This window comes from Oncorhynchus gorbuscha, unplaced genomic scaffold (genome assembly GCF_021184085.1).
Source record: "Oncorhynchus gorbuscha isolate QuinsamMale2020 ecotype Even-year unplaced genomic scaffold, OgorEven_v1.0 Un_scaffold_579, whole genome shotgun sequence".
Lineage (NCBI taxonomy): Eukaryota > Metazoa > Chordata > Actinopteri > Salmoniformes > Salmonidae > Oncorhynchus > Oncorhynchus gorbuscha.
Genome location: NW_025745413.1, coordinates 55,472 through 79,261, shown reverse-complemented (window position 1 = coordinate 79,261; position 23,790 = coordinate 55,472). Strand labels below are relative to the sequence as shown.

General features: G+C 42.1%; 1 protein-coding gene across 3 annotated transcripts; it reads right to left on the bottom strand.

Annotated features, from left to right (window-relative positions):
• Positions 1-248: 248 nt before the first annotated feature.
• Positions 249-23,660, bottom strand: LOC124018775. Of its 3 annotated transcripts, XM_046334135.1 has the most exons (8): positions 23,620-23,660; positions 14,903-14,933; positions 14,026-14,097; positions 13,838-13,930; positions 13,500-13,620; positions 13,353-13,424; positions 9,939-10,013; positions 9,103-9,800 (listed from the first exon to the last, which is right to left on the bottom strand). In XM_046334135.1, exons 2-8 carry the CDS (start codon positions 14,915-14,917, stop codon positions 9,721-9,723), a joined length of 528 nt encoding a protein of 175 aa, XP_046190091.1. In that variant the 5' UTR covers positions 14,918-14,933; positions 23,620-23,660; the 3' UTR covers positions 9,103-9,720. The 3 variants fall into 3 exon arrangements, with proteins under 3 accessions (XP_046190090.1, XP_046190091.1, XP_046190089.1); XM_046334133.1 differs by lacking the exon at positions 23,620-23,660 and having other exon boundaries at positions 14,903-17,714; XM_046334134.1 differs by lacking the exons at positions 9,103-9,800; positions 9,939-10,013; positions 23,620-23,660 and adding an exon at positions 249-914 and having other exon boundaries at positions 14,903-17,714.
• Positions 23,661-23,790: the final 130 nt, after the last annotated feature.

Here is a 23,790-nt window from a genome sequence, read left to right as displayed (position 1 = left end):
ATGTTCGTCAAAAGAGAAATCAGGGCCCAGAGTAACGCCGAGGTCCATCACAGTTTTATTTGAGACGACTGTACAACCATTAAGATTAATTGTCAGATTCAACAGAAGATCTCTTTGTTTCTTGGGACCTAGAACAAGCATCTCTGTTTTGTCTGAGTTTAAAAGTACACACTTTTCAACAACCTTTGACACCACAGATAGTATACTAATGGGCCTGTAGTTACTCACGTCAACAGGGTCGCCTGATTTAAAGATGGCCTTTATTATGGCCAACTTCCATACCCTTGGAAACACCCCAAGACCAATAGATGTGTTGGTGACCTTAGTAATGGGGCCAATGAGTGACTCTTTGTAGTTTTTAAGCAAAGTAGAGTCCAGCCTAAACACATATTTGGCTTTAGAGTACGTTAGTAAGCTAATCACCTTGTTCACCTTTGACTCAGAAACCTCCCTTATGATGAAGACTGGTTGAGCTTCATTCACTAGCACTGAGCACAAGAAACCAGTAGAGGGATTCTGTGTCAGTACCCAATTCCTAAAGTAGGAATTGAAGGCTATTGCTATTTCGACTGAATCCTGTGTTAAAGATTGTTATTCACCATGATTTCTAGTCTTTTTGCAGTGTTACTATGGTCTTTCCTGTTAACTGTTTTAGTTTCTCCCAGGTCAGTTTAGAATTTCCCTTTTCACCAATTATGTTAATAAAAAAGTTTCCCTTGGTCTGTCTGATTTCTTTCATCACCTTATATCTCAACATGGTAAACCTACGTCTGTCATGCTCTTCCTGGTGCACACTTGCCTTTAACTACACCCCAAAATTGATATGTCTTCCTTTTTTCCCAGACCTCAAAAGTGGTTTCCTGCTAGGGTTTTAAACGTTGTCGCAGACATAGAACATCCAATCCAGCGAAAACCTGCAGAAACAGGGACAAATGGTCAACGGGGAAATGTAAATGGAGAATAGGGGGGGGATCAGGCAAAACATTGAATGGATTTTACAGGGCCCTAATGGACTACAGACATTGACAGTCTCCTAGCCTAAAAACAAATGCTGAATGCACTGCCTAGATTGAGGGAAACGCACTGTCCATTATTTGATTTGATCAGGGCAGGGAAGCACTAACAAACTGCATTTAGTCCAATAAAAAGACACAACATTATTAGGGTGATAAATAAAAGGCAGTTGCTCCATGCATGACACAAGAGAACCCTCTGCTGGAGAAAAACGCTTACAGCACCTGTTATTCCCAGGCGGTTTCCCATCCAAGTACTAACCAGGCCTGACCCTGCTTAGCTCCCGAGATCGGGCGCATTTAAAAAAATATTTTAAAAAAAATATATTTTATTATATTTTAAAAAACACAATATTTACAACATTCAGGCAAAAATAAAGGATCAACAATTCACCCTTTACAAAATCAGAAAAAAAATGTAAAAAGTAAAGAAAAACAATTAACACAATTATCCACTAAAACCAATTAATAATTAAATACAAGTTTTCCATTTGACAAAATTTCTATAAAAGTACTCCTCCACACAAACAGTTTTTCAAAATTTACTCCACCGTATCTATATATGATCTCTATACCTTTCTCTAAAATACTCCTTAAAAAAAACTCCACTCAGAATTTCCCCTTCATAATGACCTAAATTTCGTTCTTAATCTTATCGCATATCTAGCATGACTTAGTACAAAATTCACCAAATTAAAATTGGCAACTTTACTTTTCCCATTTAAACCAAAAAGAAACAACCTCCCCCTCTCCACCCCAGTAAAAATCTCTTCTCCCCAATGTTTTACTAAAAGCCCTTTTAAAAACTAGTGGAAAAAGTTCCACCCCCGTACCACAAATATCACATTCTCCTTTAATATTCCTATTTATTTGATGCAAAACCACATTTGTAAAAATCCTATTATGTTTCAAGTTAAAATCATTGTCTTCACATTCTATAGATACTTTCATAATATAAAACCGGTAAACCCCTAGATCTTTTGACCACCTCTTTTATTCATTCAAATCACCCACTCCCCAGGAATACATCCTAATATTTTCTTGTACATATTCTCCACAGTAGTTTTACTTATCTCTTCATCTACTTCAACCACATTATCATATATTGCCTGAAATGGAAGGAACGCAGGAATTACCTCATATGTTTTGTCACCTATCTGCCTCATCCCAGCCCTCATAAAATGTTTACAAAACAACGTTATATTATTACACTTTATCTTTGGATTTAAAAATATTGGCTGATTTAAAATATTTGGTAAAAATGGTACATTCATAATAAATATTTGGTAAAAACTACCCCCAACATCTGAGTGTTGTAGCGCCGTACCAAACATCATGTCAACAGGCAGACGTGGGGTTCCCCCAAACATCAACTGGAAAGGGGCGTGGCCCGTGGTTTCATGGACTGTACAGTTGTAGGCGAAGGTCAACGACTTCAGCTTCCATGGCCACCTGTGCTTCGCTCTCGTAGGTAAAGCCCTGATCATGTTTCCCAGCGTTCTATTGAACCTCGTTTCCCATCGGATGGTAGGGAGTTGTGTGCGACTCCTGCAGCACTCAAAAACTCAGCAATCAATTTACTTTCAAAGTTGGCCTCTTGGTCAGAGTGGATACAACGAGGAAAACCATACACACAGAAGATGTTGTTCCACAGCTGAAGGGCCACTGCTTTAGCTGATTGGTTCGGACACAAGAAGGCATGGGCCATCTTAGTAAAATGATCAGTGACGACCAGAACAATCCAAGGACTTGTTGGAGTCTTCAGCAGATCAAAAGTCCACACGCACCAACTTGAGGGGCTCAGTCGTGATGATGTTCTCCAGTGGAGCTCTGGCCTCTGGCTCGGGGGCCTTACTGAACACACACCTCTTGCAGGTCTTGACATACTCTCTCACATCCGACTCCAGACCATGCCAGAAGAACCTCTGTCTTGTCAAGTACAACGTCCGCTGTTGCCCCTGATGACCGGCTTCATCGTGGACACCCTTCAAAACTGTCGCCCTCATTGAGGTGGGTACTATATACTGGTACGTCTTGCTCTTTGACAGCAAACTTTTGTTAACGCGATATAGTACAGCCATTTTCAGAGTGAGCTTCTCCCAGGTCTTCAGAATCCGCAGAGCCTTGATTGGTTCATGGCCACGTTCTCTCCTAGAAGGTCTACGGCCCCTGTCCACGTAGAAGACAACTCTGGCGAGTGCATCATCCTGGCGCTGCTTTGATATCAGGTCGTCACGGGACAGCACTCTCACATCTGACATCTCAGATGGCGCCAGGGACTGAGTGAGCTGAGGCAGTAGCAGCACACAGTTCCGGAGACCAGCGACCTCAGGACTGCGGACACCGCTTCCTTTGACAGAGAACCAGGAGAAGGATAGGAGGTAGTTTGGCAGTCCCTGACAATTTCACAGGCATGTGCCTCAATTGACGGTGAGCAGCTTTCGAGGTTGAATGTGTGGTTCGACCAGCGGAACACATCTTGCACCTTCTCAGCATGTACTCCCGCAGCTTCTTCCAGCAAGGCCTTGTATGAAACCCTTGTGATACGGTGGAGAGCGCTCGGTTGCACAAATGGCTGTCTACTGAGTGCATCAGCAATGACATTTTTGGGACCGGGGATGTACTTTTTCTCAAACTCGAATGGACCGAGTTTAGCAACCCATCTCTGTTCACAGCGTCTTTTTGGGCTTGGACAGGATGTACGTTAATGAGTTGTTGTCTGTCCATACAGTAAAAGGCTTGCCCCTTAGCCAATGACTAAACTTCCCACAGACGGCCCAGCGTAAAGCAAAAAACTCTAACCTATGGGAAAGAAACTTTGACTGTGCATAAGTAAGAGATTTGCTAGAGAATGCTACGGGCCTGGCTGCAGATCCATCACCTGGCACTTGGGAGAGGACAACACCTAATCCAATACTAGATGCGTCTACAGACAGCAAGAAAGATCTACTAAAATCAGGGTGGGCTAGCATGACCTGATCGAGGATAGCTTGTTTTAACTGACTAAAGGCCTGTTTGCACTCACAAGTCCAGTCTGCTGCTGTGAGTTTCCTATGTATTCCTCTTTTCCTCTTGCCTTTCCCATGGCGTGGTGCCTTCGTTCCAGTTGTCAGCCCATGCAGCGGCTTAGCGATGGTGGAGCACCCCTCAATGAACTGCTGGTAATAGACTATCATTCCGAGAAAGGGCCGAATCTTCCCCTGGGAGGGCACGTCCGTGTTATCCTCCATGAGATCCTTCTGTCATCCCTGCAATAGCTTTCACTTTTTCTGGGTCTGTGGCCACACCTCCTTCACTGATAACATGCTCCAAGAACCGCACTGACCTCTTCATGAAATGGCATTTCTTTGGAGACAGTTTCAGATTATGGGCCTTGAGACGCTCAAAAACTGACTCCAAGCGTTGCAATCAAAGTTCTTGAGTCGGGGGAAAAAAAAACACACATCGTCCAGGTAGCATAGAAGGCTAGAAAAATGTTGATCCTCAAAAATGCTCAACATCATCCTCATGGATGTAGCTGGGCTGTTGCATAGTCTTTGTGGAAGACGGTTATATTCATATAATTCCAAAATGAGAAGTGAAGGCTGTAAACTTCTTGTTGTCTTCATGCACCTCCACATTGTAATAGCCTGAGGTCAAATCCATTGTAGAGAAGAAGGCATTGCCACCCTGGGCCGCCAGAGCATCAGCTTGGTGAGGTATGTCAATGTCACCTAGCCCTAACTCGTGCAACACCTCACTTGTCACTCTGTGCGGTTTGACGGCACTGTCAATGGTCAAGCTATCTCCACTACCATTGCCAAAGTCTTGATTGTCATCCATTTTGTGTATCTGCTGCACCAGGGGGACCGGTTCGACAGTGGGCCCATCTATATAGTCCGTGTCAAAGTCCTGTAATGCCATGCAAGGAAAAACGTCCGCTATCTTGGCATTGCGTCTCACTGTTACTGGCTTTGGTGAGGGATTGATAACTTTGACAGGGACCCAGCCATCACTCCACAATGTCACTACTGTTCTCCCCACTAGAATGTTTTTTGGTCTTGAGCGTGCCCCCGTAGGCTCAATAACGACAGCAATGCCCGCGGATACATTTTGAGGCGTACACAACCGGCCCCAGACTAGATGTTCCTGCATGGGCTCCAGTGTGACCGCCCGCTTCAGCCTTATCGTGCCCACTCTTTCCGGCACTTCTGTCCCTTTCCATCTATCTACATTAGCCATCAGACGGAACAGTTTGTCATCTCCATTGTGTTCAGATGATTACATCTTCTCCCAGAAGTCACCGGTCATCTTCAGCTCCCTGATGAGGTGTTTTATCACGTTGCTGCCTAGGATGAGCTCATCACGTTGGCCATCCACTACTAGAACAGGGACAGAGACACTGCTGCCATACACAGACATTCAATTCACCCACACCTACAGACTTGGTCTTCAACCCCACGCAGCCAACTAACACCACTTCAGTCGGACTGAGGGAGCCACTCTTGAGCACCCCTGCTTTCTCAAGGTGTGGCACCACTGTTGAGCTCAATGTGCATGGCATAGAACCGCTGTCAATCATAGCGCGAACCTCTATAACATCCCCCAGTAACACACTAGTATAGAAGAGTTCATTGTTGTGGAGCACTCTCTGTGTATTTTGCATAATTACTTTTTCGTTCGACTTGACTTCATCACAAACACTTGAATATATTGACTCTAAATCTACAACACTATCGGATTGGGGCACCTCACAAGGCCCAGCACTTCCCTCCACCCCATGCGGGCCAGCTAGTTTTCCTGCCGCTGTGTCGTGTTGCTGTTTGATGGAGCGACGGGAGTTACCAATGAAGTAAGAGGACATTCCCAGCTGCATAACAGAGGAAGCAGAGGTGGTTAGAATAACAATGATCCATTGTGCTGTGATTCACATCCCCACACACTTTGCATTGCAAAGACGGGTTCTCCCTTCTCCTGGGCCTATGGAAACGATTATCATAGCCGCTTACAGGTTGCTGTGGCCTCTGCTACAAGACCCGTTCAAGCATGACCATCACACAATCCAATGCCTCGGATGAGCCATTTGTGGGCTGCTGCAAGGGTTCCGGGCAAGGGGTTTACAACAGCCGACACTGGCCTACTTACTTCCTGCGTCAGTGTGGTGACCAGTGGGGCCAGCCGCAAGGGACGTGGAGCCTTACACTTCCTCTGGTACTCCTCCAGCCTGCCATGGACCTCCGCAGCCGTCCACTCATGCAATGGTTTCCACATGAATATCAATGACAGCTCTGGGTTCGGACAGAGCTTGATGAACATGACAGTCAAAACACCCGATGGATTGTTTAGCTCCTTGTTCTGCCTCTTCAAACAGTCCTCTGCCACCTCTATGGCCCTGTTCAGTCTGATCCAGTAATCAAATGGAGTATCCCCTTCCATTGGCAATGTAGAATAAACATCAGCTAGGGGCATGTCAGAGTTGATTGTGTCGGTAAAGTGATGCTTCAGAATGTCAAAAACCTGTCTAGAGCCCTGGCTTAAGTCAACTGGGTTACCGTTGGCTTACTCTTACCACGTCACGTGCCCTCCCTGTCAGCTTACCCAAAACTTCATCTGACCTCTCCTGCCCACCATAGCCCTTCTTCTGCATGTACACTAACATGTTCTCCTCCCACTCATGCACCGCTATGTGTATTCCTCTGAACCATCCCCCCTGAAACACACTGGTTCCCTGACATAATTTTTCACCACTACATTTAGACTAGAGCTGGCCCCAAGCTTGGTAACACCAACATTATCAACCTTCTGTCCCACCCTATCTCCCATAGCCTTTGATTCCAAACAAGAGGCAATATTTTCACCTATCTGCTTAACAATGCCCGCAAGGAAATCCATAGACACATCCTTCTTCGATTAGGTGAAACTGGCTCGAATGCACTGAGTTGAGGTAACTCTAAATCATGTGGAAAGCGCACACTTGCCTGCGTAGTTGGCCTGGCCAAAGGTGTGGAAGTAACTGGACAAATAGCAGCCCCCCTAACCACTGGCGGTGAAGTGTTTTATCATGTGGCCACAGATACTCCCCTATTCTGTCAGTGGTTCCACATAGCATACAGTATTGAGCAATAGAGAAGTAAAATGCCATTGTTATGAGAAAATCATAGTACAAAAAATTAACACTAGACCAAAAATATACACTTTTTTTTCAGTGTCTTGTGCCGTCCCAAACAAAGTACAATAAAATGAAATTGAAATGAAAACTAAAGGGAATATGCAGTAGGGTTGATAAAGGTCAAGATAAGTTTGACTGGGACAAGTGGAAGCGTAGGATGTTTGGTAACATTTGGCATCCTAAACTTGTTTACATGTGACAAAGTAGGCTACAGGACCATATAGTGCTTCTACCCAACTGGTGTCCCATCATGTCTTTAGGAGCTACAGTCTTTTTCCAACCAGGCATTAACCAAGACATATAGCTAGAATGTTATGGAGTGATATTAGTGCCAACATAAACTGAATTTCAGATTCAATATCATATCGCTCCATAGACTCTAGTGTGCCTGGTTTGGCCAAAGATTACTACACATTGTGGCCCTCCAGGAAAAAGAACTCTTTGAAGTCTGACTTCCTCCCTATAGGCTGTCTCATCGTTGTTGGTGATCAGGCCCTACCACAATCGTGTCATTGGCAAACTTAATGATGGTGTTGGAGCCGCAGGTAAACATGGAGTACAGGAAGGGACTAAGCAGGCACCCCTGAGGGGTCCCCGTGTTGAGTGTCAGCATGGAGGATATGATGTTGCCTACCCTCACCACCTGGGGGCGGCTCATTAGGAAATGACAGGATCCAGACGCAACTGGTTTCAAGTGGCCAAGAGAACTCATGCGACCTCCGACTGCTAGCGAGTGGACGAACTGGGAATCAGACAAGGGAATATTTACATCAATGTATGGATAGAGACTTCAGCTTTCTTCTCATGTGTATATCCTGTCATACGATAAACGTTGCACAAACCCCACACTTTTAAAATGGCTCTGTTTGTCACGCCCTGGTCGAAGTATTTTGTGTTTTTCTTTATGTATTTGGTCAGGCCAGGGTGTGACATGGGTTTTTGTATGTGGTGTGTAGCTTAGTGGGATTGTAGCTTAGTGGGGTGTTCTAGGAGAGTCTATGGCTGTCTGAAGTGGTTCTCAATCAGAGGCAGGTGTTTATCGTTGTCTCTGATTGGGAGCCATATTCTTTGGTTGTATTGTGGGTGATTGTCCTGAGTGTCTTGATGTCCTTAGTCTGTGTTAGTTTGCAACAGTTAAGGCTGTTTCGGTTTTCACTACGTTTATTGTTTTGTAGAGTTTGTGTTTTGGATTCGTGTTACGTTGTGTAAATAAACATGGATCACAGTATACGCGCTGCAGTTTGGTCCGAGTCTCCTTCACCATTAGAAAACCGTGACACTGTTCCTATGGAAATGTGCACATGTTTACAGCGAGTAATTCGTTACATATTTTATGTCGAACCTATACTTTCAAATCTCTTATTTCCCAACAACTGACAATTGGGACCTCCCCGGTATCTTGGGCTCTGTAATAGTCACATTGTTTCTGACGCTTATCAGAATCCCAGTTCTTAGCTTTCTAACAGTACTTTATTAACTGTCGTTCTGCCCCTAAGCAAGGGAGGTAACCTACTGTTCCTTGGGTGCCGATGATGTGAATGTCGATTAAGGCAGACCCCGCACATCTCTGATTCAGAGTGGTTGGGTTAAATGCGTAAGACACATTTTAGTTGAATGCATTCAGGTGTACAACTGACTAGGTATTCCTCTTTCCCTAAGCATGTTTCTGTAAGGACCAAAATGTACTTTATGAAGGCAGTAGACAATATTATGCATCGTTTATAAAATGTCACCAGAGGGCGTCAGAGTTGAACAGGTTAAGAACAGCTATGGCTACAGACACAGGTATTCGTTGGTAATAGTACTTTAAGGAATGAGCAGCAAGGCAGCATGATTTCAACAAGCACTTCACCTGTCATTGCAATACAATTCTAACCAGGCCTCTACACAGACAGCAGTAGAGCTAAGTATTGCCCCCCCACACAAAAAAACACAAAGCTCTTCAAAACAAATACCCAGTGTTTTTAATCCAAACGATGAAACAGTGTTTTTAATACGAGGAGAAAACAACATTTTGAGTCTAAGACGCCAAAACCAGTTTGACTTAGGGTAATATATTAACATTACAGTTTGATCCGGTTAAGATCTGAAGAGTTTGAATGTTAAGTGCAATGATATACATTCTCAATAAGTTAACACTGTAGGCTGCTGGTGTGTATAGTGTATTAGACTTGGAGGGCTATAGTTGTTTTCTCCAAGGCAAAGGTATGGAACAAAACATGCAAGGAGGAGGACTAAAATGAACTTCAAAATATCAAGGGGGTGGGATTCAAACACATGTCTTAAATCATACATAAATATGCATGCCAGAGGGACCATTTGAAACAAAATAGTAAAATAATTACATACATTTTTGTGTGAATTCAGAAAATATCTGCCATTTCAATGAAAATACAGTACTGCATTCAAAAACCCATCTCGTAGAATTTGATTGGGGATATTAGTCACAATTTGCAGGAGTAGAAATGTTCATGTTCCCTTAAAGAGTTCAAGTATGCCCCATAACTAACTCCAAACTGCAGTAGTGAGTGAAACTCGTCTATAGTTTATGCGTGATAGTCATGCTGGTTTGCAGCCTATGCATTCTCCATATTGTGTCAACATACACCAGACTGTAGAAAACCCACTCAAACGTGTTTCTGTAAAACAAGAGTAGCAGCAGAAAAAAAAATGAAAATTCCCATACAAATAAATAGGATCGATTGAGCAGGACTGATTTGTTCAATTAGCATTAGCAATCAAGTAGCCTTGGGCAGTCTCCAGATTGTCATACCGACCTCGTGACAACCCAGGATATTCGGTAATACAGGCACTGAACACAAGGGGCGCTGTTTTCCAACCCCACTGAGCCTCTGTAATCCAAGAGTTAGCCATGTTAACAATTACATGTAAAATTCCATAGTGAATGAAAGCGAAATGCTAATAAGTGCATTGCAAACATTTTATCCAGTCTCTGACAAACTATTTGCAGGACAGACAGACCAGCTCACAAAGTTATACAAGTAACTCATAATTTCTACTCTGTTTTCTGCATGCACAAAACAAATATTCGACAACAAGGCTCTTGATCCAGGAAGGGATTATCTGCTGTTACCAAGAGAAGCTTTATTTTGCAAGAATGTAACCACTTAGCTAGAAACTAGCTACCAAATTAGCAAACCAAATGCCCAACTGCAGAGCATTTAGCACATTTTGACAGTTAACTTAATAGTTATAAGAGATCTAGCTGGCAAACATTTAGTTGTGAATTCCATACTGTAACTAGAACACCTGGCGCGTGCTGCACAACAGTGAGTGACTCACAAGGCTCCTGTCTCTTGTCATTGTGTGTTTGTAAACAAACACCATGTGACTGGGGACTACTGGTAAGCTTCATAATGAAAAATAACGTGACAGGTGAAATGAAGAACGCAATCTTTATCTCCTAACGTATTGCACAAGCTGACTGCAAATATTTACTTAAAAAGTACCTACAAATATTAAAATCAATTAAAACACTTCAAATAAATAGTTTAAATGGTATTGATGGTATTGAAAAACCATCCCGTGACTATTTCCAAATACCCCAGTATGCCGCCCAAGCCTAGCAAGCAGGTTCATGTTAGCTGCTAGGCTAGCCGCAGCTAGCTTCCCTCCATAGTGACAGAGGCTTGTGAATGCTTTGCTTCGCACATTAACTGACAACATCTCATAGGCCTACACTTAAAAACATCCTTAGCGAAATAGTTAAAGACTTCAACTGCAGTCCAAGCATATAGACATGACAAAACAACATACAATAGATATTTGAAGTAACAGCTGATGCTATAAGAAGCTAATACCAAAATAAAAGTACATGGGACAGAGTTGGGTAAATTCAGGAATTCTAATTAAATTAACACATTCCAATTCAATAATTGAAAAAGGCATCTATGTTCAACTACTTGTCAACAAAATTAAACAGAGAAGCTTTTTGAATTTCAATTCTAATCACTTCCTGAATTACCTAATTCAAATTGACCCCAACCCTGGTATGGGACACACGCATAGACCGATATGGACCCACGAGAGGAAAAGCACATTTATTAAAAAGTCCTAGGTAACACAGGGCTACTACAGCTGATACTCATTCAACAGTTCAGTTTCAAGCATGATTGAGTGAAAACATTGAGAGAAAAACAGCCCCAAAAGTAGAGCAGCAGGACACCAAAGGCCTTGGCTGCAAATGTGGCCAATTGATGTGGCCTGATGACATTTTAGGAGACAAAATGGAACATTTTTTAAATATTTTGATTCCCTAGTCGTTCTAAGCTGCTGTTAAGTGTAGCTTACTGCAAGACAACAATCCTGAATCCCCCCCAACACACACACAAACATGCACACACAACGTGTCAGGCAAACAATACAGTCTATGCAGTACATATGGAAATGAATATGATGCATTCGTAAGCTATAAGAGAACTGGTTTACCCTTTGACTTTAAGAGTAGCTGAGGGAAATTCACTAATAATGGGGATGAAAGAATTGGTAACACTATCTCAATGGTATACTGACTTGTGACCTCGTGTACTATATATTGCACAATTAATATGCATATAACCTTTATAACCATGATATGCCATCTGACATAAACATACTGTAACTGCCTATTGAACAGATCCAGCAGAATTCTACTGGCTATGACATGAAAACTAAAGGTTTGTGTGGTCTGTCTTTCACAGCCAGGGTCAATGTCCCCCCAACCTGCATCACAGCTCAGATCGATACTGTACACACACACACACATGCATGGACCACTCGAATACACCAAATATGCACACAGTCATGTATTTCTAACCAATTTAGGACTCTTCATAAATACATACCTTTTGAGAGGACCATGCTTTCCAGACATTATAGAAGCACAGAAATTACGCTCATGAGTTAGAAAAAAAATCTGTTACGAGGAAATCACCTAAAGTTGCTGACTTCTTGAAACAAGTTCACTTGTAATTTTACCAACTACTTGAGACCGCACATTGCAAATCAAATCAAATGTTGTCACATACACATAGCGAATTGCTTGTGCTTCTAGTTCCGACCGTGCAGTAATATCTAACAAGTAATGTAACAATTTCACAACAACTACCTTATACACACAAGTGTAAAGGAATGATTAAGAATATGTACATACAAATATATGGATGAGCGATGGCCGAACGGCATAGGCAAGATGCAGTAGATGGTATAGAGTGCAGTATATACATATGAGATGAGTAATATAGGGTATGTAAACATTATGTAAAGTGGCATTGTTTAAGTGATTAGTGATACATTTATTACATCGAATTACTAATTATTAAAGTGGCTAGAGATTGAGTCTGTATGTTGGCAGCAGCCACTCAGCCATCGAGAGAATGCCTCCACTCAACGGCTGTAGTGTAGTTCTTCTGTAAAGTATTTAAACTGGAACAACCATTTCAATAATGGATTCAATATATCCAAGTAACAGATCACATCCTTATCTATGTAGTTATTTAGTTGGGATTGTTAGTTTAACCTCAACACACTCTCTGCAGATACAGCTGTAACCTTGTAGAGTTAATACAGAGAGATGTTCAAGTACTGTATTGTAGTCAACCTTTATTTAATGTAGTCATTCATAATGTCATCTCTTAGCAAAGGTGCCAAAGGAACAAAAAGGTATCGGTCGACAATAGGGGCGGCAGGGTAGCCTAGTGGTTAGACTGTTGGACTAGTAACCGAAAGGTTGTAAGTTTGAATCCCCGAGCTGACAAGGTACAAATCTGTCGTTCTGCCCCTGAACAGGCAGTTAACCCACTGCTCCTAGGCCGTCATTGAAAATAAGAATTTGTTCTTAACTGACTTGCCTCGTAAAATAAAGGTTAAATTAAAAAAATTAAAAACTAGTTCCCTCCCCAGGTAAAACAATGTAAAGTGTGGTAATCCTTCGGTGTTATCATCTATCCTGACACGCTAGTTCCCTCCCCCAGGTAAAGCGTGGTAATCCTGCTGTGTTATCATCTATCCTGACACACTAGTTCCAGATCTAACGACTTAGCTTCTGTACAATCCAAACTGAACCGTTCTGTGCTGGCATGGTTGGAAATACACTAACTGATGAAGACAGAATTGATCTGGACCAGGACAGTCATAAGTTGACACTACAGAGTGAAAATGCACTGACTGAATGCAGCAGGAAACATGCTTACCGTGTGAGCCTCTCCTCTCTCCCAGCGCTCCCTTGGTCATTGGCTGTTTGGCCCAAATCACTGACATCTCTCCTGGAAAACATGTCATTTTCAAACAGGACATTGTAATTAAGAATAGGTTCATGTGTATGTAAGGTATAGACATACCTGTCAGATTTTCTTCATAGACATTGCCTTCCTCTGATGATCCTGGGACATAACCATCTACACTGTTGTCAATACTGGTTATTGAGTCATCAGTATTGTATCCATGCATAGCTTTGGTCAACTGTATTGCAGAAAAAAGTATCTTGGATAACTAAGACAGATAACAAAGTATTTGGACACTGGCACATTTTGATTAGTTATGGCTCTGTGCTCCTCTACTTTACATTTTGTTATAATACAATGAATATGGGATGAAAGATCAGACTTGCATGTCTTTGATTTACAAAGCTGATTCACAAGAACTTACAGTGTGCTGGTGTTGAATGACACTAACTTACGTATACACTGTCTGTTCTGATCAATGGCGGTGCATCATCCAACACATTGACTATCGACCCAGAGGTACTGCTGGCAGCCTCGGTGTCTGACATCTAAGGATACAATAAATTGAAATTAGTCGTGCAAATTAGGCAATTGAATATGATTCAACCATCCCCAGTATCCTCATTCTAAACAACTGACAAACCTGAGCTTCAGGATGTATAATTTCCTTTTCAAATGATGCATCTTTTAGAGTTTCCATGCGTCTTCTTAGCCTCTGCAGTGCCATTGTAAAGGAAGACAAGTTTCAAATGGTTGAGACTTAAAAGAATGACAAGATTGCTCGACATACAACAATGGGGATGGGCTGCGGAACACCAATGACTGTTATCAATGACTGTTATCATTGACTGATAGAGATCCTACAAACATGTATTACAATTTCCTTTTTTAAGGCGGCTTTCAAGGTAAAAAAGCAAGTATATACATAACATAAGCACATTATGCAAGTTCCTGGATGCAACCAAAGCTGATCTGCTTTTATGGATGGACTAAACGAGAAACAGTAGGAGTGATATGGCTAAAGCAAGGCATGTTAATTGGCACAGTCCTACCAAATTTGACACTTTCCACAATCCTTATTCCTGTTGTGGTATTTCACTCTTTTACATGCAAAGCCAAAATAACTAGCAACTTATTTCTCTTTGGGTAAGAAAGGGCGATAAAATAAACTTCTAAAACTTAAATAAAATAACTTAATGAGGGGATTTATTTCAATATTTCAGCACACATGCATACTTATGACTTGACAAAACAGATGAAAAGGAACAGGCTTTTCTAGCTAGCTTGTAAGCCAATTAAAGTTACACTAGCAATATTATTTTCCAATTCATGTAAAATTGGGTTAACCACAATCATGTATTCTGAATCAAAGACATATCAAAGACATGTTAACCATTTATGCTAAACAAGCACGCTAACCGCTAGCTAGCATGCTAATCATTAGCAAGCAGTAAATAAGTATAAGGTCAAAACATGCAAAGAAACAATGGCACATTAATGAATTGTTTGGATATGCCTACCAATTTCAATCTCATGATGCAGTCAGAATATCTGACACAATGCAGGTTTCGGATGTTGTCAATGCATGTTGGATTCCACCGAAAGACAGAATTACAAATAATTACAAATAAAGACAACGGGAACATACATTGCTTGCCAATACAACAAATACAATTTTAGCTCAAATATTGGTTAACAGTTTAGTTAATAGCTTACGTTCTTGCATGATTGCCAACGTCTGCAACCTTCCTTCTCTTCCTTAAAAAACGTGTTTCACAGCTACTTTAGTTGTGATCATGCTCAAGGCAGAGACAGGCTTGCCAGGTGAATTTCAATTTTCGAGGAGTTCTACTCGAAACATTCCTTCAAAGCCTGAAAACTATCACCATTTCAGCAGATTACAGGGAAATGTATGGATTTTTTAAAATACCATGTTGGTAACGTTGCAATATAGAAGTAGTATAAAAACTTGCACCCAGCGACCAAAACTTTTCACCTGCAGCAAAGTTTTAAAAGTACCTCCATAAAATACCAAATAGCGTACATGGCAACCCTGGCAGAGATTAGTCACTGCAGCATGATGGAGGGGAACTGTGTTGACCTGTGAAACCTCTGGTAGTTTGGTACTTTTGTGCACTCTGCAGTGGGGGAGGGGCAGGTTCATGAGCGGGAAATAATGGAGAGTAGACCTGCATACCAATGATTCCATCAACCCAGATTTCTGAATATGTGTGCAATGTTATTACTGTTAGCTACATTTCCTTAGACATTTTGGGTTTGTAGCTTACACAATCGGTATCAGTGAGGTGTTAAGTGCAGCTACTTGAATGGTCTGTACATGAGAGATGGAGTGGTGGATATGGACATGTTTCACTGGGGAGACTTGCTGACACAAAGTAGTTTATGGCAGGTTAAGATTCTAACTAGCAACCTAACCCCTCAGCAATCAGGTTCACTACCTACCCCCAGACCAAACAGCCTAGCAATATTAACAGCCATCTCTCACTCTCTCATAACAGGCCTTTTTAAAATCCTATTTGCATTTACCCTCCACTAGACCTCTGGTTTCACTATGTGGAATAAAATGTAATGATAATAAGTGATTTCAGGTTTGTACTGCTGTGAAGACGTAGGCCTTTACATCAACATTGATGTCTTTGCGAAAAGCCTCAAGAAACCTCATTATAAACTTGGGTAGCTGAAGTTCATATCTTAAAGGACAAGTCCCTATAAGGAATCAGGACTAGGGAGGCATAGATATAAAATGACATTATAGGCCGACACTGTACACTATAGGCCTATTTATTTGCCGGATTGGATAAGGTCTGCAATTGTCTTGCCTGGTGCGGCACAATGGCCGAAACATGGCCTGGTCATGAATGAAAAGCACCTTTTCAAAACGGGGCAGAACTGAGGGAACATAAGGCGGACCCCCGGATTTCAGCTTCCTGTGTTAGCTGTTGTAATCTTCTTGCTGCGTTTATTTGTAGATAGACTCACCCCAACAGGGAGTTGTGGGGAGGGAGGTATAATCAAAATGTCTGCTTAATGCTTTTGAGGGAGCAGCAGAAAAGAGTATCCAAGATGGGGTACCCCTTGCCAGAATTGTTAGTTGTAGCTGTAGCAGTAGTAGTAGCCATGTAATGGCAGCAGTGTTGTAGTCGAGTCACTTTAGCATACGTCCGAGTCAATTCACAAGACCCTTTCACTAACTCTGAGTTGAGTCAAAGTCACCAATGTTTGAGTCAAGAGTCGAGTCACAAGTCCCTATGGCTGAAATCAGAGTCCCAGTGTTCGGTCCAAGAGTTCAAGTCACAACTCACTTGATAAATCCAGCAGTCAACAAACTAGGCGTCAGCCACAGAGGATTCCGAGCTTCTTTGTCAAATGCTGTCAGATCCTCCTTGAACCTCAGGTTGTTCTTCTTTAAATAGTAATTTTTCTTTGCACTTTTCCATGTCATATCCCTCGCTGTCCTGGAGATGAATCTCATGATCACTGGTCGTGGTGGCTGGTTGTTTTCCCCATCTCTCAGCCTACCCAGGCGGTGCACTACATCCAGAGAACCTGCAACAACATTTTGCTCCTCCTCGGGGACTATTGCCCAGCAAATGTCCTTCACTCTTGCTTTGATGTTAGTCAGATTTTTCTGCTATTCCATAAATTCTAAGAGTCCATCTCCGACTATACCGGTCATTCTCGTTTACCTTTGACTCCATTTCAGTGAGTTTCTTCTCCTGCTTTGCAACCTGAATGTTCAATGTTGCGTTCTGCTGCTTCAGAGTTTTTACTTCCTCAGCACTGAAATCAATCGATTTCTTCAGGTTAACGATACTGACAGTGTTCTTTTACACCAAATTCATGATGTTATCTGCGCTCTCTTTGATTTTAGCCGTGAGGATGCGGACGATGTTGTCCTGTAGCTGGCTCATTGATGGTTCACTTCTCAGCTTCTTTGGAAGTTGATCCTTGGTTGGGGTATTCGGGTATGAATCGCATTCACCCCCCTTTTTTACACTGCAAGAATATGAGTTTCAACAATGCCTCTTTTCTCCTTGGAAGTTTCAACATCCATTATCTCAGCAACAGTTTGGTAATTTCCTGATTCCATGCTTCTAGCTATGAAGACGTTAGCAGGCTAACGTAACTACACACGCTGAAACTTTTCGATAGCTAGCTTGTTCGTTGGAAATCAACAAAAATGTCAATGGTTTGAATAATTACAAAATGATTAATTGTATGGTTAGATATATTTTTTTTGTGAAAAAAAATTGCAACTGCAGTCTAAAACTATAAACTTTGTGAGAAAACCCTAAAATGGTCCCTCCAGAAATAAACATCGCGAGATTATAAATATGTGTGAAAGTCAAGAGATTTGATACCAGACGCTTTCAGACTTTTTCAAGATTTTCGAAGCAATTTTTGTATCTCTTTCTTTGTAATACTGTATGTATTCAATCATTTCGAATTGATCACTTCCCACTGGGCACATACATCAATTCAATGTTTTTTCCACGTTGGTTCAACATAATTTAATTGAAATTACATGGAAATTGTGTCAGTGAATTTTATAATCTGCAGTCAATTTCATTATGTTTTCATGTGCCATGATTCTAACATTTCACATATGATCCTCATAGGATTAGGCTACATAATTACAGTGGTGCAGTATATGTATTCTCAATTCAATATGATGTGCATATACTGTACATGTAGCCAATATAGCTATTAAACCCATGTTCAGTGACTGTAATCTGTGACGCAAGTGGCCTAATATGTTTGACGTTCCATGGAACCCACGTTATTGTTTAAAACTAGATTCTGATTGGCTTGCAGGTCATTCTACAGTATAAATTATAAATGAAAACGTGTTTTTATATCAGTGTTACAGATTCACATTACCGAGCGTGTCTCAACCCGTACCGCGCTTTTATCTGCCTAAAGGTATCTTCACGCACGACTGGACAGGAGGATATGCATCAAGCTATAGCCTACTTTTAATGTTTTAGTTCCAAACTCAAGTTACTCCAGTCAAGTGATTAATCGTAAAAGTTAGTTGTTTTGTCTTAGCAGTCCAATGGCCAATGCTGTTTTTGGATTATGAGACCCTCGGCCAATAACATGCATAGATTATGCATTGGGCATTGCACAAATCAGTGTCTAGGTCAGAATATAAAGTTGCTACTTCTGTCAACTCAAGTTACTCAAGTCAAGTGATTCATCGTAAGAGTTAGTTAATAACTTTGATGTAATATTCCAAATCACAATGGCAATTATTCATCACAAATTCACAATATTACTTGTATTTCAATGATTCATCCAGGCTCAAGACAAAGTCGCCTGAAAGCTGTGTAGCAATAATTCCATTGCTGACCCATAGGATGGTACCTAGGATAGGATAAGTAATCCCTCTCACCCCCCCCCCCCTTAAGTTTTAGATGCACTATTGTTAAGTGACTGTCCCACTGGATGTCATAAGGTGAATGCACCAATTTGTAAGTCGCTCTGGATAAGAGCGTCTGCTAAATGACTTAAATGTAAATGTAAATGTAATCAAATACATGATTGGCTTAATCTAGAATCATGGATACCTTTCATGTGAGTACTCACACACCAGATTTGTTTTATATTCCTCAGAAGGAAGATACCTCAATATCTGGAAGCACTGTCTCATGTACAATTGTTAATGCTATCTCTGAAATGTTCAGTCAGTGAGCATTATGGGTAATTATACTACATACGTACATCAAATACTTTATGATAGCATCATCTCCTGTAGTAACAGGGCCATTCCAAACACAATAAATGTGAAAATGATCAAAGATCAAAATTGTATGAGGAAATGCCCCTGCAGCAGGGAGGCTTACGGTATTATAATATATTGTAGATAACATTAATATAATTTGTGTATTTAATAATTTGTGTATTTACAGTATCAGTACACATACAAATTAAAGTATATGCTAGGGATTGATCTACACTGAGTGAACAAAACATTAAGAACATCTTCCCATTGAGTTTCCCCCCTTGGTGGTGGACCATTGTTGATACTCAGGGAAAACTGTTGAGCGTGAAAAACCCAACAGCATGGCAGTTCTTGACACAAACCGGTGCTTCTGGCACCTACTACCATACTCTGTTCAAAGGGACTTAAATCTTTGGTCTTGCCCATTCACCCTCTGAATGACACACATACACAATCGATGTCTCAATTGTCTACAAATCAATCTTTAACCTGTCTCCTCCCCTACATCTACACTGAGAAGATTTAACAATTAATATCAATAAGGGATAATAGCTTTCACTTGATTAGTCTATGTCACAGAAAGAGAAGGTGTTCTTAATAATGTTTAATACACTCAGTGTATGTGTCAATGATGTTATAGATTCCAAGTGGTTGATTTTTTTTAGGAATGACTATATGCTCTATATTATACCTGCAGATCATCACAGCAGCCAAAGTTGCTGTGTAGAGAGAGGAGATCCTCCGAGCATCAGGCCTCATCCCTGCACAGAGGGAGGGGATCCTCCAAACAGCCAGTGTCCCTGTACAGAGGGAGGGTATCCTCCAAACAGCCAGTGTCCCTGTACAGAGGGAGGGGATTCTCCCAGCAGCTAGCATCACTGCACAGAGGGAGGGGATCCTCCGAACAGCCAGTGTCCCTGCACAGAGGGAGGGGATTCTCCAAACAGCCAGTGTCCCTGCACAGAGGGAGGGGATTCTCCAAACAGCCAGTGTCCTGTACAGAGGGAGGGGATTCTCCAAATAGCCAGTGTCCCTGTACAGAGGGAGGGGATTCTCCAAACAGCCAGTGTCCCTGTACAGAGGGAAGGGATTCTCCAAACAGCCAGTGTCCCTGTACAGAGGGAGGGGATTCTCCAAATAGCCAGTGTCCCTGCACAGAGGGAGGGTCTCCTCCAAACAGCCAGTGTCCCTGCACAGAGGGAGGGTCTCCTCCAAACAGCCAGTGTCCCTGTACAGAGGGAGGGGATCCTCCAAACAGCCAGTGTCCCTGCACAGAGGGAGGGGATTCTCCAAACAGCCAGTGTCCCTGCACAGAGGGAGGGGATTCTCCAAACAGCCAGTGTCCCTGCACAGAGGGAGCGGATTCTCTCAGCAGCTAGCATCGCTGCACAGAGGGAGGAGATCCTCCGACCATCAGGTCTCATCCCTGCACAGAGGGAGGGGATTCTTCCAGCATCTTCTATCACTGCGCAGAAGAAGAAGATCCTCAGAGCATCAGGCCTCATCCCTGCACAAAAAGAGTGGATCCTCCTGATGGCCAGTGTCTCTGTGCATAGGAAGGGAATCGTCCCAATGGCCAGCGTCCCTGCGCACAGGGAGGGGATTGTCCCAAAGGCTAGTGTCCCTGCTGAGAGGGAGGGTATCCTCATCCCTGAAAAGAGGGAGAACATCCTCCTCACAGCCAGTGTCCCTGCACAGAGGGAGGGAATTCATACAGCAGCTACTGTCACTGTGCGAAAGGAGGAGATCCTCCGAACATCAGGCCTCATCCCTGCGCAAGGGGAGTTGATCCTCCTGATGGACAGTGTCACTGCGCAGAGGGAGGGAATCCCCAACGGCCAGCGTCCTTGTGCACAGGGAGGAGATCCTCCTCACAGCCAGTGTCCCTGTGAAGAATGGAAACAATCATCCACAACCACCTCCCATCATCCCCATGGTGGCACAACGGTGGAAATGGGATGGTAGAGCGTGTACTCCACCTGTGGACTTCTATTCCAAGAGAAGAGGTCACTTAAGCTTACCTAATTAGTAAAGAAATGACCTTTGTGATAGCATGATGATGTGACTATTTTATGAAGAAATAGTTTGGTGATTGGTCACATTTGTAAGCCCTCACATAATATGCAGGGAATTGTTGATTTTGCAACCAAAACAATGTGATGGCAGAGTCCTGGAGTAACCTCCCAGTAATCCCTGTGACTGTGTGTAGGTTAAGATTGGGTTGTAACAGAGTATCAGAGCGAAACGTTCCTACCTATCAGCTAGTAATTGTTCTGTATGGTGACATGAGCAGAGTGGCCTGACTTCTCCTACTTATTACAGATGTCCGACTTAGATATGTTGAGCATCCTGCTATGATGTCCATCACGAAGCCGGAACACTCCGAGGCCAACCCTCAGTGCCAGACTGGCAGCCGGCCGGTGGCTGAGCCCGAGACCCCTGTTGTTCACAATAACAGTGGAGGTTGGCTCAGCTGGGCCTTTGGGAGTGGAAGAGTTAATAAGAAGGAGGTTAATCTACCCGAGGACAAAGACAGATCTGTAAGGAATTGGTTATTAACACTATATTCTATGTAGAGACAATAGAGTGGATTCAAATGAAAAAATTGCTAATATCTTCTTCCTCAGATTGTCTGGGATCCAACTCTGCACAGATGGGTTCACAAAACTAAGCCCAAGGCTGAGGTACACACTTAAATTCAATGAAATTAAAAACAGTGAACCATTGTATTTCAACTGTGATAATATTACTAACAATTTGGAAAATGCGTTGATGTGTTTTACAGAACAAGTGTGCACCACCACCTCCATCGATGGGGACATATGGATATCAGGGGACCACTGGCAGTGTCCCCAAAGGAATGAATCCTTACTCTATGAAAGCAGGTGAATATTGCTTTAGAATACATGTGGTTTAACCAAGACCGTGTCAGCCGATCATAGATGTCCCTGGTGGTCTCCTGCTAACACCTTTCCCACTACCAGCAGGTCGATGGGGCAGTAGATACCCTACAATGCATTATCATGATGGGACCAACTCAAAGCCTCCAAGCCGTGGGCCTGGACTGCTTCCTACAGCTCTCTGGCTTGCTCCCTCCTTCACACTTTGACCTCATGGCACAAATGGTTGTGCCACCTGCCACTCTACCCTACTGAGGTATGACTCTGGAAAATCCTTCCAAATTGTATCCATTCATCATTAACTGAGATTTTACTTTAACATAGCAAATGGCTGAAGCAGCAAGGATATGAACTATTTTTGTCCAGCAGCCCATTTGCAAAGAGGGGATTTGCCATACATAGATTTTTTTCAGCCTTAAAAAACTTCAGCATTAAAAACGTATTAAAAGATGATTTTTTAATTAAATCTCTCCTTTGATTTTGATGTGTTCTATCATCATTTACAATGCTTCTGCATTGCTTTACGCTATAGGCAAGTATATATTATACACATATATTTTATTTTAGACATTACAGAAACATTTTTGTGCATTTTAGATTTCCTAAATTTACTTACTGTACAGACAAGTATATTTTATACATATATAAAAATAAATGTTGATATATTCCATAGACAGAACAAAATATATTTAGATGTATTTTGAATTCCTGAATGTCAATATTTTTATTTTCTGTGTCACGTGTTTATGCCCATTTATGTACATTCTGTATATGTACATTCCAACGAGAAAGTACGGATTTTGTTTTCTCTCCCCACAGGATTCGTGTGACACTTTGCCACCCAACAGGGATCTAGAGACACCAATGCACTACATTACTTTGCACTGAATTTGACATTTTTAAATAAAATAAGTTGTAGTTCAAAAACATTTTTTTGTCCGTCTTTTCATCTATTTGATTTTATGACCATTTCCTCTTCCTAGAGTTATAATGCTAATATTAGATTATTACATGAACAACGATGCTTTATTATCTGCATTATGGAAATAAAAAACAATGTTTAGTTGATTTACAGATACTACAGGCCCACACTTTATATGGTTTTGTTCTGTGGTTTGTGATACTGTACTATTTAAAAACATGTAGGACTACATACACTGAGTGCATAAAACATTAGGAACGTCTTTCAAATATTGAGTTGCACACCTTTTTCCTCTCAGAACAGCCTCAATTCGTCTGGGCATAGACTCTATAAGCTGCCCTAAGCGTTTCACAAGGATGCTGGCCCATGTTGTGTCAAGTTGGCTGGACGTCCTTTGGGTAATGGACCATTCTTGATACACATGGGAAACGGTTGAGCATGAAAAAAACAGCAGTGTTGCAGTTCTTGACACACTTAACCCGGTGCGCCTGGCACCTACTACCATACCCCGTTCAAAGGCAATTAACAGTTGTCTTGCCGAATCACCCTCTGAATGACACAGACAATCCATGTCTCAATTCTCTCAAGGTTTTAAGGATATAACCCTACCCACTTTGCCAAAGCACAGCCTCCACACCACCAGAGGGATATCTTCAACCACCAACTTACCATCCTGAGATAAGGCCGAGTATAGCCCACAAAGATCTCCGCTACGGCACAACCCAAGGGGGTGCGCCAACCCAGACAGGAAGATCACGTCAGTGACTCAACCTACTCAAGTGACGCACCCCTCCTAAGGACGGCATGGAAGAGCACCAGTAAGAAAATTGATATACAACA